This window comes from Bison bison, unplaced genomic scaffold (genome assembly GCF_000754665.1).
Source record: "Bison bison bison isolate TAMUID 2011002044 unplaced genomic scaffold, Bison_UMD1.0 scf7180017864297, whole genome shotgun sequence".
Classification (NCBI taxonomy): domain Eukaryota; kingdom Metazoa; phylum Chordata; class Mammalia; order Artiodactyla; family Bovidae; genus Bison; species Bison bison.
In genome coordinates this window covers 7,010,515-7,027,483 of record NW_011494869.1, presented here as the reverse complement: position 1 = coordinate 7,027,483, position 16,969 = coordinate 7,010,515, and the positions used below count along the sequence as shown (strand labels likewise).

The following is a 16,969-nucleotide window of genomic DNA, read 5'->3' as shown; positions in this document are numbered from 1 at the left end:
GCGGCCGGGGGTCCGGGGCCCTATGGGGTTGGAAGAGAACGTTAAGACTAGGAGCTGCTACTCACTAAGGGCCCTACCTTTCCCTCCCTCGGAGCTCCCCAAGCAGATTCCGGTCAGGAAGGGGCGCTCACCCGGCAGCCTGGGCAACTGGGGCTCTCTGTTCAAGGTCCCAGAGGTCGGTACCTTATACATGCGCCGCTTCCTCTTTTTCTGCAGAGACAGAGGGAAGCCTGAATAACCCTTCCCCAGACCTCACCTCGCCAAAAGACGCGGAGGAATGGAGAGGGGTAGACTTCTTTCCCATCCCCTTCCACCTGGGCAGGAGCCCAGCACAGTCCCCCATACCTGGGGTTGTATCCGGGGGGGCAGAGCGAGAGTCTCTGGGGAGGAGGGCGGTGGAGGCTCCACTTGGCCGCGGGTAGCAAGGAATCGGGAGGGACTGAAGGGGAAGTGCGAGGGTAAGTGCTTGATGCTGCTGTTCCTTCAAATACCACCCTGTTGGAGGTTCTAAAATAAGCCTCCCTTCCTAGCTGGAAGGAGGCATTGATCTGTCCAAGGCCACATTGGGCTGGACCAAGACCCATGCCTTGGCTTTGGCCTAACTCCTTTCTCCCACCTCATTGCCACGCCAATGGGAGATGTGAGGTGGCCCTGCCCAAGTTGCACTCACTTGGCATTCACTGCGGCAGGCCTGGCCTGGCCAGGGGGCTCTGGGCGCACATGGCTGAAGGTCCGCATGTAGAGCTCCATCTCCTGGGGAAGGTGGAGGTGAGGGAGGCTGGGAGGCTAGGTATGGGTCCAGGGCCTCCTGGGTCCTTAGGCCCACTCTGTCTAGGACACACCCCCTTACTGTTCTCTCTGGGAGGTGTGGGCAAAGAGGTCTATGGCTGTTCTCTAGGCTTCCCAGTTATGCTGGGAAAACCCCAATGCAGAATGAGGCTTAAAACACCTGTGTTTGTACCTTACCCCATCCCCACTGTTTTCCTCACTTCAAATTCCACCTCCTCCGGGAAGCCTCCAGCCTCATGGGTCCAATGTACCCAGTCTAGAGCTGTTCTGGCCAAGTTGGGGCGGGGCAAAGAGGGACTCAGAGAGGCCTCCTCTTGCTCCTGGCTCCTTCTAGCTCCTGGCTCCTTCTAGCTCTTCAGTCTTTAAACCAACTTTTTTCCCTGGTTGGGAAACCTGGCACTTCACACACTCGCGTGTGCACCTGCGGCTGCAAGGCTACATGCAGGGATCCATGGCTCCCTGAAAGCTGAGTCCTCAGAGTACCAGACACAATCTCAGCTGCTGGAGGGAATTGGGGGGATGAGTGGTCTCCCCAACTTCTGTTGGTAAAGGGAAGGCAATAAGTGGTGGGAAAAACAGCGCCGCGGTCCCACCTGGGACCAGGCTTATGGGTGAGTTCTCTGTCTTGTTTAGTTGCTGATCCTCGCAGTGACCGTTGGAGCAGCCGACCCAACGCCTGAAAGTAAGGCTGGGAGGTAGCAGGAGTGGCCTGGGCTTGCACCCTAGCACGCAGCATGCGCCCCTGCCACGCCCGAGAGGACTGCAGGTGAGGAAACAAAAGCCAGAGAAATGGCCAGAGATGGGAACCTAGTGGAGGGGGCAGGGCACCGGACAGCTGTCACTGGCTCGACAGTTGTTTCCATGGAGCCCCAGCGGTCCTGACTAATGCAGAGAAGACACTATAACAGCAACGCCGTCTCTAAAACAAGCCTATGTTTGGGGGCAACGGCTCCAGAGTGGGGCCCCTCCCGCATTCCTGCTCAGGGTGGGGGTGGGGAGGCTGCCTGCAGGACAGCCCTAGCAGGTCTGGGGGACGAGCCCAGCCAGTCCTGGGTTGGCTACACAGATGCGGAGAAGGAGGCCCCAGGCAAGCCCTGCGTGCAACATCTGCTCAGGCTGGCCCTTTGGAGAGGACTGTGGGGGTGCCAGCCTGAGAAGAGGAGCCTTGGGAAAGAGGAAAGGGTCAAAGCCCAGCACAAGGACTGGGACATCAAGGTAATCCTTTCCCCACACATTTCCTCTGCACCAGTGTGGACTTAGTACCCCTCCAGGGCCCAGGAGAGAGGAGGCAAAGCCTACCCTGGTGCTCCTGGAGTCCAGAAGCAGAGGACTGAGAGCAGCAGTTGTAGAGGATCGTCCCATAAGCCTGATGGGTCACAGTGGGACAGGAGCCAGGCCCTAGCCATCTGGGGAGGTTTGAAGGTGCCACCAGGGTGTCCCCATTCAAACTCCCCTCCTCACAGCTGTCCCTACAATCCTCCTTGAGACCTTCAAAACATGCCCATTCCTGAGTGGTATAATACATGGCACCTTTCCACCTCAGCTCTCCACCCTGCTCCCTCTGGGAAGGTCTCCCTCAGGTCATTTTCAGATGATATTAAGTGCCCTGGCTGCTGGCACATCTAGCCTCAAAGCCTAAGCAGGCAGTAACTGCAGAGCCAAGGCCCTGAGCCTTTGAGTTTGGGGATCCCAAGGCCAGCCCAAATGGGCACTGCTGTGAAGCTTGAAGTCTCCTGCCTACCTCTCTGAGCTTGTCTCTTCTGTGAAGTGGGGTGATGCCCACTCCCAGGATGGCTGCCACTGTGCTTACATGGATGGGTTCAGGGCCCAGCACTAGGGCAGGTACTCAGCAGTGTAGCAGGGGTTGGGGGGAGGTTTCTCCACTAACAGCCATCACTCCCCCAGGCCTTCCCAGACCTGGCAGCCTGGCCCACCCCGTGGCAATGAGGAGAGGAGAGGTGGGGTCCCAAATCCTTCCTCAGTCCACCCACTAGCCTGTGTTTGTGTCCAGTTGCCATGAGGACTTTGGATCCAGAACTCAGCCTTCCCAACAAGGCCTGCCTGGGCCCCCTGCCTTCCCAGTCCCTGGGGGCTCCAAGGACAGGCCCACCCCACCCCCAGCTGTTGACCTCAGGAAGCCAAGGGGCATGGGAATGGGGATAGGCTGATTAGCAGCTGGGCTGGCCAGGCCCCGAGCCTGGGCTGGAGGATTCCTGCTTCAGAGTGTGGAGACCTTAACTCTTCCTAGACCCAGCTTTTTAAATCTTTCTTGGCCTCAATTTGTTAATCTGCAACATGGAGATAGTAGCATGACTTGCCTCATGGGCTGTTTCAAGATTTGAATAGGGTAATGGGTATAAAGGCTCAGGGTCACAGGTGGAGAGAACTGATGGCTCCATCCTGGTGAACCAGTCCTTGGTCCAGCCCTCTCTCCTCCTTCAGCCCCACCCTGCCCACTTCCAGGCTCCCGCTTTCTGCGCTCTCCAGTGCATGCTCCAAGCCTTTCCCCTGGGGTCAGGGAAATGCAGGGCTCCCTCTGGCTGTGCCCACACTTGAACAAGCAGGCACATGCTTAGTACACACTTGCCCTCGCCCCTGCTGCCTCCAGCACCCACTACCCCAGCTGCTATTCCAGGCCTGCTTCCCTTTGCCCTGTCTTATCATTGACTACTTGCTGCGTAGCCCATCACCCCTCCCACACCCCTTCTCCCACTCCCTCAGCATTCTGGGACACTTCTATACCTGAATGGGCCGCATCTTCGGGGGACATGACTCGAGCTCCCTGTGGGCCCCCTTTGCCTCCTGTGGTGGACGATGCTGCACAATGTACTCATAGGTGGTGAGCTTGTGCCACACTGAGGGGGTGAAGATAGGGCTCAGTGTAATGGAAAAGGAAGGTGAACCTGGGCTTCAGAAGGTGAGGGAGGGTACCCAGCTGCAGGCTAAAACCCATTGTGTCCATATCCACTAAGCCACAGAGTGAGACGAGTCACCATTAGAGAGCCAGCACTAGGAAGGGGCATAGTTTCAGGGCTCCACAGCCCAAACTGGGTAACTTCCTCCAGCTTAGGGACCCCATCCCCTGCAAGGAAGGTGTGGCTGTGTATGTGGGCCGGGGTGGCACTTACTGAGATAAATGTGGAAGCAGAGCAGGTGGCCGAGCAGGGCTGTGGAGAGCAGGCCCAGAAGGATGAGTAGGGCAGCCAGAGCCAGGATGGCAGGAGCCTGCGTCTCCACAGGGGCAGCAGGCAGGAACACGAACCACACATCTGTGTGATTCTTCAGGACTGCAAGGCATGAGCAGACTGTGCTCAGCCAGGGCTGTGACAAGTGACCAGACAGGCTAGGGGGTGGGAGTGGGCCTGGAACCCAGACTGACCTTCAAAGTGGCGGTTGGTACGCAGCCGCATGGGGTTGACAAAGAACTCCACAAAGACATAAGTGGCCACCAGCACGAGGAGCAGGACGCCCAGTAAGGCAGATGCCACACTGTGTAGAAAGAGCCTGGGCCCAGCCATGGGCAGCTGTCAGCACCCAGGTGCTCCAGCTGGGCAAGGGCCCAGAGCTCAGAAGGGCCAGTGGTTGGGAGGGGGAGCTGGGCTTCTGACCCCACAGCCCTAACTCCTCAGGAAGCCGAAGGCTTAGGGCAAAGGTGGAGATAGGCAGCCACCCCCAATAGGCTCTCCACCTTTCCCTGGGCCAGGAGGAGAAAGATTCCAAACCTACCCTCAGCCCTGTCAGGTGTAAGCCATGGAGAGCCTCACCCTCAGACCAGCACACAGGTTCTCCAAGTACCTCCCATCCTCTCCTGGCCCCATATGAAAGTTCAAGGGCCCTGGTTCACACACTTCAACACGCATCCCCAGGTACCCCTGTGGCCCGGATCTGGCTCTCACCAGTAGTTCCTCTCGCCCACACAGTTGTTGAGCCACTTGCAGTGGTGGTCAAAGCCGCACACGCATTTGTTGCAGGCGCTGCAGTGCTTGGAACGAGCACTCCTGCGGTGGGAGGGGGCACAGAGCGATCGCGGGCTTACCCCACCCTTTGTTGACCATCCTGGCCTGGGGGTTGCCGGTTCTGTGCCTGGAGCGGGTCACTCACCCGCGCCTAAGCGGAGAGCAGAGCGCGTCTACAGGGAGCGCGCGCGCCCTCTGGTGACGGGCACGGTGGGGCGGGACACCTAGAGGAGACAGTGCTTCTGAAGAGGTGGGGAGGCGCGGGCGGGAAGGGAGGTGTACCCAGGGGTGAGAGGAGGAGACAGCGTTATATTGTCCCCCTCTGGAACTATGCATATGGGTGATGGTGGTGTGAAATGAAAATGGAGGTTCCTTTCCAAGCAAGGACCCCCTTTGCCCAGTCAGGAGAGAGTGCAGGTATGGGGCCAGGTAGCAGAAGAGAGCAAGGCTGCTGGATCCAGGGCTTGCATTGCTCTTCCTGACATCACCATTTTTTTGAGTCTCTGCTTCTCTGCCAGACTGTGGGAATTTTTCTGGCATTCTTCCAGAAAACTCCAGTCTATCTGGGATAAGCCAAAGGAGCCAAAGGGAGCAGGGCAGGCAGACATCTGGGTGAGCAGCAAGCAGTTCACCACAGGGGTAAAGATGAAGGGAGGCCAAGTTAGGGATGCAAGTGAATCTCCCTGCCCCAGGGAGGAACAAGGAAAGCCCAAAGGAGAGTGGAAGGATAAGTTTCAGTCCCCTTTCGCAGAACAGAATGGAGCCCTGGAACAGGCAGCAACTGCCAGAGCATCCACTGAGGAACAGGACACCGACTGATGTCTAGTGAAGAAAAGGATTGATGCCAAAGTCCTCGGTGTCTTAACGCCACTGACTCTTTCTCTGTCCTACGGACAGAGCCCCTTCAACAAACTTCCTGGGTCTTAATATTAAAAGTTGGTGGGGGGTGGGGGGAGCTAGCCTTGAACCATACCCAATTCCAGATCCCCTTCTTAAGGCTGAGAGACTGGGATGCTCCAGGGAAGGGCCTAGGGAGGCAGTCTGGACCAGCCAAAGGGTTTGGGCTCTGTACATTCTAACCCCTCAATGTGACCTGAATTAAGTCACTTGGCTTCTCTGGGCCTCAGAGTTGTGCATAAACAAGGATAACAGTATATTGGCTCCAGCTCCAGGCAGGCTGGGTTATGAATCTGGCTCTGCTGCCCAAGAGCCATATGATCAACCTCAGCCTTTCGGAACACTGGATTCTTCCTCTTCTGTGAAGTGAGAAAGATGTTACCCACCCTGCGGGGTGGTTGTTCAAAAGCACTTAGCACATGATAAGTACTTGGGTGTTAGCTTCTGTTAGTTCCCCTCCCTGCCCATACCTGGGGATGCTAGTGAGAGAAAGGGGTGGTTACTGGCAGAGTTAGTCAATAGCAATGTTTGTAGCAGTGCCAAATGTTTCCTACTTTAACTGATGGAAATGCTATTCCTCATCTTCTGCTTCCAGGCACCTTCTCCTCACCTTCTCCTTCACCCAGTTCTCTGTCACTCCACCAAGATTCTTGACTGTGTGAAATACAAGGGTTCTGAGGCTTCAGGACGACTGTAAAGCCTGGGCATGCCCCTGTCTGCCTTGAGCTCCCGCTGGCAGTTCCCCAGGCGCACTCATTGGCCACACACACCCAATCCACATGCACTCACACATCCACGTCGCACAAGTTGCAGTGTAGGTCTTCAATGACGTGTGCATGTTGGCTGCGGTTGAAGATGGGCAGAGGCCCTGCATAGCTCTTGTCCCGCACATTGGCATCTGCTGGATCGATGGAAACAGCAGTCAGGTGCACCACGAGATGACCAGCAAAGACGGCACCCATGCACTGGCCCAACAGGTTAAAGACTCACTCCACACTGCTGGCTGAGAGCCCACCCCTGCTTCCTGTGGCCAAAGAACTGTTCTCTACCTATATGCAATTCCCCAGTGCAGAGACTCTGCCTGTGCTACCTCCTTGCTACCCAAGAGCCTCCTTGTCAGACACCTCTAGCATACCCGTGCCCTAGATGGAAGAACAGAGGGGCTATCCTGTAATGGAGCTCACAAACCAGCACTGCTGCTGTTGAGGAGACCAACTACAGGGCCCTGGCCTCACTGCCCCAGACGTGGTGCAGACCCTGGCTGGTCTTACCTCAGAATCTGACCTGGTTTCAGATTCTGAATGGTGAAATAAGACTAAAAGAGATCATCCTCTAAGGTTGAAGGACCCAAAATACAAATTCTAAGCTCATTTATCTTGCTTCTGAGAAGGATGCAAACATCCCCTCCCAGAAGCCAGGCCAGCTGGAGAGTCACTTGCAGATGGAGCCTCACAGACCCACTGCCTCCCTAAGTTCAGGTACTCAGAATCCTGGGGCTGAATGTCTGGGATGGCCTGACATGTTTAAGGGCTGGCCAGTGGGCACATGGCTAACTCCTGAAACACAGATCTTCCAGGATCTATCTACTCAGCAACTGGACCAAAGGCTGGGCACAAGTATGCTGACAACTTACTGCAAAGTGAATGTATAATAAAATTTTACAAATAGATTCCACCCAGTCAGCCATCCACTCTCCATCTAGTTATTCATCCATCCATCTGTCCTTTTGCTAGCCAGTCAGATATCTCTCCATCATTTATCCTCCATCCATCAGCTGTCCAACCTCCTTTTTTCTTCCTCCTCCCAGCAGCCAAATTTTCTTACACGTCTGCAGGAGCCAGGCTCCACCCTAACATGCTGTACCAGAGCTGACAGAGACAATCCTGTGGCCCACCACAACCTCTCTATCCCTACAACCCTGGCTCTGGATCAGGCCTTCACCTCTTGCTTGGACTATTCCATAGTCTCTGGACTCTGCTCCTCCTGTCTGGGTCCCCTTGAGTGTACTCTTCACTTGGTCCTAAAGTGAGCTCTGAAAAGCTTAAACTTAAGGCCTTGACTGCTTAAACTCCTGCAGTGGCTTTCAATGGCTCTCAAGCTAAAGTTTTCTCTTCAGGTTCAATGCTCATGGCCGCTTTCATTCTGGCTCCTCTCAAACCTCTTGGTATTACCAACCACTACTCCTCACCATTCCAACCTCTTTTCAGACACACTGAATGTGGGAAAACATTTAGTTTCCTGCCTGCTTCAACACTTCTCCTACCCCCCACCCCCTGGTTCATTCATTCAACTATTTACTGAGGTCTTTCTCTACATCAGGCACTAAGGCATATGGCAGGAACAAACAGACTTGGTCCCTATCCCCAAGGAGCCCACAGTCTTGCAGGAAACACAGATGTTAATCGAAGAGTAGGTTGATTGTGATAAAGAAAGTTCATGGGACTATGTGAGTTTGTAACTGGGTGACCTCATCTAGTCGAAAGGGATATGGAAATCTTCCCTGAGGAAGTATTATGTCAGCTGATACTTGGAGTGGCACAGGAACCAGCAGGAAATATAAAGAGGAAAGGGGGCCAGGCTGGGTGCTGGGAACAAGCAAAGCCCCAAATAACAGGGTGGCTGATGTGTGGTTCCAGCTCAACTCGTTGGTGCCATGCCAGAAAGAGAGCCTAGGTCACCAAATTCTGGCTTTTCAAAACCAGAAATCTGGGTTTGTATCTGGATATATGAGGCATCTCATTTTTTTAATTTTTAAAATTTTAAAATGCTGACAAGGAAATAAGTAATTTTTAAAATGTACCTGCTGAAGAAGCCCTTCAGATATGTCTATTTAGTGTGTTCATTATCACTCAATTAAAAAAAATCTATAGGCCAAACTGGCCCATGGACTGCTAGTTCTTGACTTCTAACTTAGCTGGGTATTGGGGTGGAGAGAGGAGCTAAGGGCTTCCCCAGAGACCAGTGTTGTCACAACAGAGAACAACAGAGGAAATAAAATAAGAAGATGATGGGGAAATGGGCAGAGTCCAGAATGTGGAGAGCCTTGAGGATCTTAAACGTTATGGCAGGAAGAAGCCATTAGAGGGTATTAGTAACTTTATCATTTTTGTTTTTTGAAAGGGCACTCTGGCTACAGAGAGAGAGAGACTGGCTGGAGTGAGAGCATGTGCAGGGAGACCTGTTTGGAGACGAAATGGTCATCTAGGTAAGAGAGGCAGCTGGCAGTGGGGAGAAAAGAGGGCAAATACAATACCTTTTAGGAGGCAAAATCAACAGGACCTGATGACTGACTGGATATAGATGATGAAGGGAGAGGGTGGAGCCAAGAATACTGAGCGAGGTCAGGAGGAAGGAAGGCAGGGAACTGAGGGCAATAGGAGCGCATTTGGGCCCCCAGTGATGTTGGTCTACATGGCCCTCCTCCTGCACCCACATTCTGCTGAATGAGTCCCTGCCCTCTTACTTACCAAGTGATGATCTCCACACTACTAGGCTTTCCTCCAGTTGGAAGCTGAGCACCGAGAACTGGGGCCCTGTGTTCTCATCCTTGCAACCCCAGGGCCCAGGCCAGTTCTAGGCACAAAGTGAGTGCTTGGTACACACAATTACCCTACTTCATTCTTCAGGGGCCCTAAGGGAGCCTGCAGAAGGAAGGTAGCTTTGATGGAAAGACAGAACCATTCAGGCCAAGAAATGAGAGTGCAAACCAGGTGGTTCTGTGAGCCTCCAGCATTGCCCAAAGCAGTAAATATGGAGAAGACAAAACCCTCAAACCATCCCACTTGCCTCCGAGTCAGGCTGCCTGGGCAGTCCTGGCCTCACTGGATACCAGTGATGCGACCTCAAGAAGTCATTTAATCTCTCTAAGCCCCATTTTCTTTTTTTTTTTTAATTAAAGTCAGGGGAACGCCTTCCTTACAGATTATTATGAGGATTGAATGAGATCATCCATGTACAGGGTTGGTACAGTGCCTGGCACATATAGGTGCTCAATAAATTCTAGTTACTCATGTTTACTATTATTTGCTCTAATTCTACTCACTCCAAACCATGTGGTTATTAATCAGGTACCTTGATGGCAGAAACCCAGTAGTCTTGAGTAAGTGGTGTACCCATTCCAGGTCATGGGAGGAATGTCCCATGAAGCATTCTACTTAACAGTACTGAATAAGCCCTGTGGGTTACCTCAGAGAAAGTCTAGTTTTCAGAGTTGAGGACTAGGTCCTGGGTCCCAGTGAACCAGGAAGTCCCCTTGTGACACTGCTGGCATCTGAGACCAACAACCTTCTCTAGAGTCTTTCTCCACTCACCTGCCCTTGTCACCTACCAGCCAAGGGCTCTATGGTTTCCCAAGAGAGCATGCTCACATTCATGGCTCATACATTCTGGTGCTCACACACACATCTGGTGTGCTCCCTCATCCCCTGCCTGGGAAGCAGGCAGGATTCTTCCTGTCAGACAGAGGAGGCTGAGATGTGCAGTTGGCAGAAGCTGTTCAGCCTTGTGCAGCCCTGCAAGGCCTGAGGTGAAGGGTGCTAACTCTATGCCTGAGACTTTCAAATTTATCCCTGTTAACTCCTTTAGCTCACCCTAGGCTACCTTCTCCCAGAGGCCCAAGGAATCATCTCCACGAAGCATACATACCAGGGCACATTCTCATGGGCACCCTCTGGACTGGGGCACAGAGCCACCTGCTGCACCTTAATCCTCTGTTCCTGGGGGTTATGGCCAGGGCAGGGACAGTCACATCACCAAGATCAGGCAAGTGCATATTTGTCACAGTTCCCAGGAGTTTCCAGGGCATCTTTATCCCTCCTTTTGTCAATTCAACTTTCCTTACCCTAAAAGAGTCTGATTTATAAAATCAATGAGCTCCTAAACAGTCCTGGGTATGGCATAATCATCCCTGTAAATAAAACCATATTTTAAATATACCAGGAACTTAATATGTAAAGGAAGCTACCATGATTCCTTCCAAAAAGTGAAAAAGTATTTCATAAATGGAACATCTCTTTCATCCTTCGTTGAGCTCTGGATATAATTAGCTTAAAGAGAGCTTTAAGGTTCTCATCTATAATTGCTCTTGTTGTACCTCAGTTGATGAGGTTCCCATCTGTGTGGGGCTTTCAATGCTCCAAGGTTCATTAGGTCTTTTCCCTCATCCAGTCAGGCAGAGGGGTCAGATGTGTGTTGGAGGCCAGCAGGTAGGCAGCTGGACCCCGAGGCAGAGACAGGGCCCATTTGCACTGTCTGAGGCTCTGGAACCCAGCTTTGGGCTTTGCCCATGTCCCTCCATCCACTGTCTGCACTCTCCCATGTACCAGCCCCATACTTTCCCAAGGATACAGCATAGCCAGCAGGCACCCAGTGGTGAGGCAGGAGGGGAACTAGGACCCCAAAGCCAATCACAGCAAAGAAGAGGTACAGCAGCCAGGCCACAATCTGGAGTGGGTGCGGGGGCCAGCTCCACCCATTCCGGCGGGACCGCTGGCCCTGCAGCTCCGGGGAGGGTCCGCTGGCCTGTGCAGGTGCGGTCCACACATTCTTCTCAGGGGCTGTCTTGTTAGAGGGCTTGTTGCAGATGTTCATCTCCAGAGGGAGAAAGAGTAGAGACAGCATTAGCCTAGGAGGCCCAGGCTGGAGCCCAAAGCCCCATGCCTGCAGTCAGCTTTCAGCAGGAGGGGCAGGCTGGAATGTGAAGCTCTCTCCCAGTTACTCTGCAGGGGGATCCAGGACCCTAGCATGAGGAGCCTGATAGTGAGGGGAGCATGGCAGTTGAGTGCTGGCCTCAAAGCCCCAGAGCGAGCTCTGGCCCCAGCCTTAGCCAAGACAAGGTAGGAGGGTCCAGGGTTTATTTAGGACACAGTGTGACTGCCTGTTACTCAAAGTGCTCTGTTTCCACAGTCATCAAAATTAAACCCAATAAGACATGTTCTCATCTGGTAACAATATCAGGCTGGAGCCAGAGTGATGAGAACACATGCTGATTCTGTTAGGATTAGTCACCTCTGTCCCGAGGCCCAAATGCAAGTATGAGGGCCCTCAGAGAGGGCCCCCATACGCTCTGCTAAGGGAAATAGGGAGTGGGAGTACTCAGGAGAGGGATCTGGCCCCTGGTCCTAGCAAACATATACACATTCTTCAAGGACTGGGGGGCCCTGAACCATCTCCCCTGTGCCTCAGATAAGCTGCCTGAGCTTCTTGGCTGAAGAGAAAACAGCACACAAGAGAGAGGGGAGGATTCCTCACTGGTTCTCTCCAGCAGGGGAAATGACCATGTATCTCTAAGTAAACCTGGGCCTAGTGCAGTGAGAACAAAAAGGTGAGCTGATGCCTTTTGACTCACTTGAGGGAGCTCAGGGAAAGACAAGCCTTGTCCAGAGCCAAACCACCAGATGGCAGCACTCTTCCAGCCCCATCCCACCATCCCTCAGCCCAAGAGCTGACCTGGTTGTCAAAGGATACATGCAGAGCAGACAGGTGGGCCTAGTATTACAGGAAAAAGAGCCCAACCCCCAGTATCTTCTGAACCTGAGGTGAAACCAGAGCCTGGGTAGGCAGTGCCCCACTTGGGTGGACAGGCCAACTCGGAGCTCTTGGTGGGAAGATCAAAATCCCTGGCAGCTGGACTCTCCTTTCAGAAGCCCATGCCTTTGGCCAGGAAGTCTGACTAAGACAAAGGGTATGGCAGGACCCTTTCCCCCACCAGCACATCTGCCTATAACACCTTCCTCATTTCTCAACTCAACAAAATGTGACTTGATCTTCAGAGTCCACTGCGAGCACTTCATCCAGGAAGCTTTCCTTGATGCTCCAAGTGAGTCAGGGGGCCTTCGCACTCAGTTTTTATTGGGCAGGTCACTTTGCTGTTTGGTACACTTTGCCATCTCTATGTCTGCCCCCCTGTTATGCCAGCTTCCCCTAAGGGCAGCAATGGTACTGTGATTCATCCACCTCTGTTCCCCCACATCCCTTCCCCCAAACATGCAGAACATACCTTGTACATAGTAGGCGCTCAGTAATGTTTGCTGACTTGAAAACATCTGAAATAAAAGGAAATATGGGCACAGTAAATGATGTGAAATCCTGACCCACTCAAAGCCTCCTGCCCTGTTCTGCCCTGCCTTCAATCTGTATAGTCACCAGGCACCCATACCCCACCCCATCTCCTCCCGCCCCATGGCTATTACCCTAACTGCCAAACATTCATACTCAGCCACTCTGCCCTTCATACCACCCAAGGCCCAGGGCCTCCCACAAACCAAACCTGGAGATTCTGAGTAGCCTCATCTCAAAGCTAAATGGAGTGACCCTAGTTTTCTCCCAGGGACTCAACTGGAATCCTTTGGTCATTTGCTTTGTCTTCAGTAAAAACCAATGAAAGGTGGGAAAAGAACCCCAGCTTTGGAGGAAACAGATCTAGGTTCAACTTCTGGTTCTTTGCTTACTAGCTGAAGGGCTTGAGTTTCTTCATCTGAAAAACAGGGGTAGAGATGCCCACCTAGGGCTATACACAGATCAGTAACACACATTGACACATAAATGCTCCCTAAACGGTAGACATTATGATTACCCTTAAATAGCCCTCTGGAGTATCCTCATCTCTCCAGACTGAGGAGGCTACTATATCTGATATCCTAAGAGGTTTTATGAGGTTTATGCCCAAAGTAATGGGGTTGGTTGAAGTTGCTTTCTTAAGTCAGTAGTCCCAAGGAACACATTGTCGTAACAGCTGAGCCACTGGGTTGTCATTCTAAACTTCTCAGCTTTGATGAAAGATAACAAAGGTGATCAAAAAGCTGGCATCACTTTATTTGGAAGGTCCCCAGAGGTAGCAAATCTTTGTCCTTGATTTTTGGAAACAAAGGTCATCAGGTCAAGCCCAGTGAATACAGTTGAGCTGGGCAGTTCTGCTCAGGAAGACAAATCTTTGTGGCTCCAACATAGGTTCTCTGGTGATCCAAGAGGGCAACTTCTTTGAAGGGAACCCATCCATTAGGGCCCCTAAATCCTGACTTTCTCCTTGCCATCCTCACTCCTGAATAGCCCTACACCTTGAGGTAGTTTATAAAGAAAGAAGCAGAGGCACATGGCTGGCTGACATGTCCCCACTGCTGGAATGGGCTGGCAGTGGCCACGGGCACCCCCCAGTGCTGCTGTGTCCCTGATGCCTGAGGCAGGAGACGTCACCATTTGAGGCCAGGAGCCTACCACCAACAACCTTAGAGACTGCTCTGATTCCAAACCCCAGTACCCTTGGCCCAGAGAGGTACCACTTGTATGAGACCATGGATAGGGGAATGGTGCTATTGGGTCTAAGTCCCCTGCAGAAGTGGCAGCACTCTAGAGTAGACTGAGCTGCCCAGGTGGCATGCCACCTGCATTAAAAGTCTGAGCCAACCCACTCTTAACTGATGACATTTTCCCTTATGGAGTTGGTGGCCACAAATGATTTTGACCCCAAAAAAAATTTATTAAAAGGGCTCTGAGGTAGGAGAGAATAGGAGATAGGGCTTTAAGCATGGATGGGACTAAGCACTGTCATCAGACCCAGGGACTTTTCTGGCTGTCCTTCTCCTCTCAGCACTTCCCTAGGAGATCAGACTAAAAGACCTGTCATCCTGCTCCCAGACATGGCCAGCTTGTGCATTCATGTCTTGGCCCAGCCCCCTTGTGCACTAAAGATGTAAACACATATGAGACCAGGTTCCTGCCCTCAGAGGACTGCTTTCTGCAGGCCCAGACAGACCCAGACAGATATCAGGGAAGTGGGTGAATGGGTATTTTGGCAGCCTAGTATGACAGGACACATAGTGGATGGGTTTGGGATCAGAGAGCAAGATTCAGAAAGAGAGAGAGAGATGAGTCCTGGGAAGGTGCAGGGTCAGATCCTAGGTTGAAACCAAGTCCCCCTAAAATCAAGTTTCCTTACTGAAATTGTGATTAATCTATGTAAAACTTTGTTCCCTTTTGAGTCTCCTGTATCTTCAGTCTTGTGCTAACTGAAAACTAAACAACCAGAATCATATGACTAAAATTACTGAAAACATGTACTAAAATGGCTACTATAGATGTCATCATCAACACAGAAACTCTGGTTTTCTCTCCCGTGCAAGATGAACTAACAGATCCCTGTGCCATGGACCACCTGGATAGAAAATCATAAACCAGAGACTAGAATACTCCAGAAACTACGATTAAGACATGTCACAAAAATGTCACAAGATGATGATTAATCCCAGCCTCTTTGTTCTTTCCCTTAAAAAATAAAACAAAACCCTAACTCAAAGACCACGGTGGAGTGGACCTGAGGCATATCTCCCACTCCCTCTCTTGGCTCTCACTCCCTGCAATAAATGGTGTACTTTCCTTTACCACAGCCCGGTGTCAGCGGATTGGTTTTGCTGTGTGCTAGGAAAGCAGATCCAACTTCAGTTCCTTAAGAAGGTGATGACAGGAGGCCAGGTGAGTAAGCTTAGGTACTACTGAAAGAGCCATGGTGAGTCACAGAAAATTTAAACAGGGGAATTGACATAAAGGTGATGGGTGTTTTAGAAAGCTTTCTATTCACAGTGGGAAGGAGGGCATGAGCAAGAAGAGAATGGACTTGGGGGAAGTGACACCACAGCAGACTAGCCCAGGGAGGGCAATTGCCCAGCAGCCCAGTGCTTTGGGAGGAGATGGGTGGGAGGTGGGGGTGAAGCCCACAAGTTCCCCCACTGCCTGCCTGATGACCCACTGCATCTTTGGTGGGATGACAGGTATGTGGACCTTGATAAAGATTTTCAAGTACCTTCAGCTGCCATAGAACAAACTACAGAGTTAAGTTGGTGGAGACGGAAAGAAGGCAAGAACAAAGAGGCCCCATGGAGTGCTAACCACCATAGGTAGTCGCTGGCCTGGTAAACCCAGGGCTCACCTGGCTTCTGAGGTAGGCTGAAAGGGCTATACAGGTCTCTCCCTGTCCCAACAAGGTGAAGGCCACTGCTGGGATGACAATAATCTATGTTAACCTTCACTTGCTAAAAGCCTAAAATCGCATTTGAAAAATGTTAGGCTACTTTAACTCACATGCCTAATTTAAGTGAAGAAAAGCTTACCATTCAAGTTCTCATTATGAACTAGAGAACAGTTACCTGACAGGTTCACTTACCTCTTGCCCACCTCTGCTCCCACCAAAAAAAAAAAAAAAAATTTAGGAATACTGTTCTGAGATTCATGAATAGTGCTGTCAAAAGAACCAGACTGAGATGGAAAGTACTAGCCCTGGAGAGGCTGTAGGCATCCCTGCATTTCTGCAAGATGTCTGAGAATTTCAGGAAAGAATCTACTTCACTACTGAAGAGGGTTTGTTGGCGGAGGCCACAGAACTGGAAGGATAGAGTGCTGGGATCAGAAGAGAGGTGACAGGGCCAATGTGGAGGCTTGGAGGGCCTGGAGAACTAAGTTACCAACAGGGAGAAACACGGTGGAACAAGGGAAATGGGTTAGGGCTGGAGACAGAGCCTGCTTCTGGTCCCTGCATAATGCCCACAGATTGAGGAATCTGGCAGGTGAATTTCACAAAGCTGTCACTTTAGATCACTCCTTTATTTTTCAAAAAGATTAGCTGGAAAGCAATTTGGTAATGTCAACCAAATTTGAGGGGGCTTCACAGGTGTCACTAGGGGTAAAGAACCCACCTGCTAATGTAGGAGACATAAGAGACTCGGGATCAATCCCTGGGTTGGGAAGATCCCCTGGAGGAGGGCATGGCAACCCACTCCAGTATTCTTGCCTGGAGAATCCCCATGGACAGAGGAGCCCGGTGGGCTACAGTCCACGGGGTTGCAAACAGTCAGACACGACTGAAGAGATTTAGCGTGCATGTGCACACACATACACACACACACACACATGCACCAAACTTGAGAAAACATATACCCTTGGGCCCAGACATTCCATTTCTAGGTATTTATCTTATGCAGATGCTTATAAAGTACACAGAGATCCATTGCAGTCATGTTGGTAATAAGAAAGGCCCAAAAAAAACAATATTAAAAAATTATATGGCACATCCACACAATGGAATGCTACATAACATCAAAAATGAGAGATGAAATGACTTTTGATACACAGGTAAGTAGAAGCTGAAACTCCAATATTTTGGCCACCTGATGTGAAAAGCTGACTCATTTGAAAAGACCCTGATGCTGGGAAAGATTGAAGGCAGGAGGACAAGGGCACAACAGAGGATGAGATGGTTGGATGGCATCACCGACTCAATGGACATGAGTTTGGGTGAACTCCGGGAGTTGGTGATGGACAGGGAGGCCTGGCTTGCTGTG

The 16,969-nt window shown here is 51.6% G+C and overlaps 1 protein-coding gene across 1 annotated transcript in view; it reads right to left on the bottom strand.

The window, feature by feature from the left end:
* The window catches only part of ZDHHC1 (zinc finger, DHHC-type containing 1), a 24,263-nt gene that overhangs the window by 3,906 nt on the left and 3,388 nt on the right, over window positions 1-16,969 (bottom strand). Inside the window, exons 2-12 of the mRNA XM_010851117.1 lie at window positions 12,640-12,685; window positions 10,989-11,231; window positions 6,432-6,607; window positions 4,686-4,787; window positions 4,169-4,293; window positions 3,918-4,076; window positions 3,532-3,644; window positions 671-753; window positions 346-439; window positions 132-210; window positions 6-20 (exon numbers count right to left, since the gene is read on the bottom strand). Coding sequence (XP_010849419.1) covers window positions 6-20; window positions 132-210; window positions 346-439; window positions 671-753; window positions 3,532-3,644; window positions 3,918-4,076; window positions 4,169-4,293; window positions 4,686-4,787; window positions 6,432-6,607; window positions 10,989-11,231; window positions 12,640-12,648 — 1,198 coding nt within the window. The 5' untranslated portion in view covers window positions 12,649-12,685. The remainder of the gene's footprint in view (window positions 1-5; window positions 21-131; window positions 211-345; window positions 440-670; window positions 754-3,531; window positions 3,645-3,917; window positions 4,077-4,168; window positions 4,294-4,685; window positions 4,788-6,431; window positions 6,608-10,988; window positions 11,232-12,639; window positions 12,686-16,969) is intronic.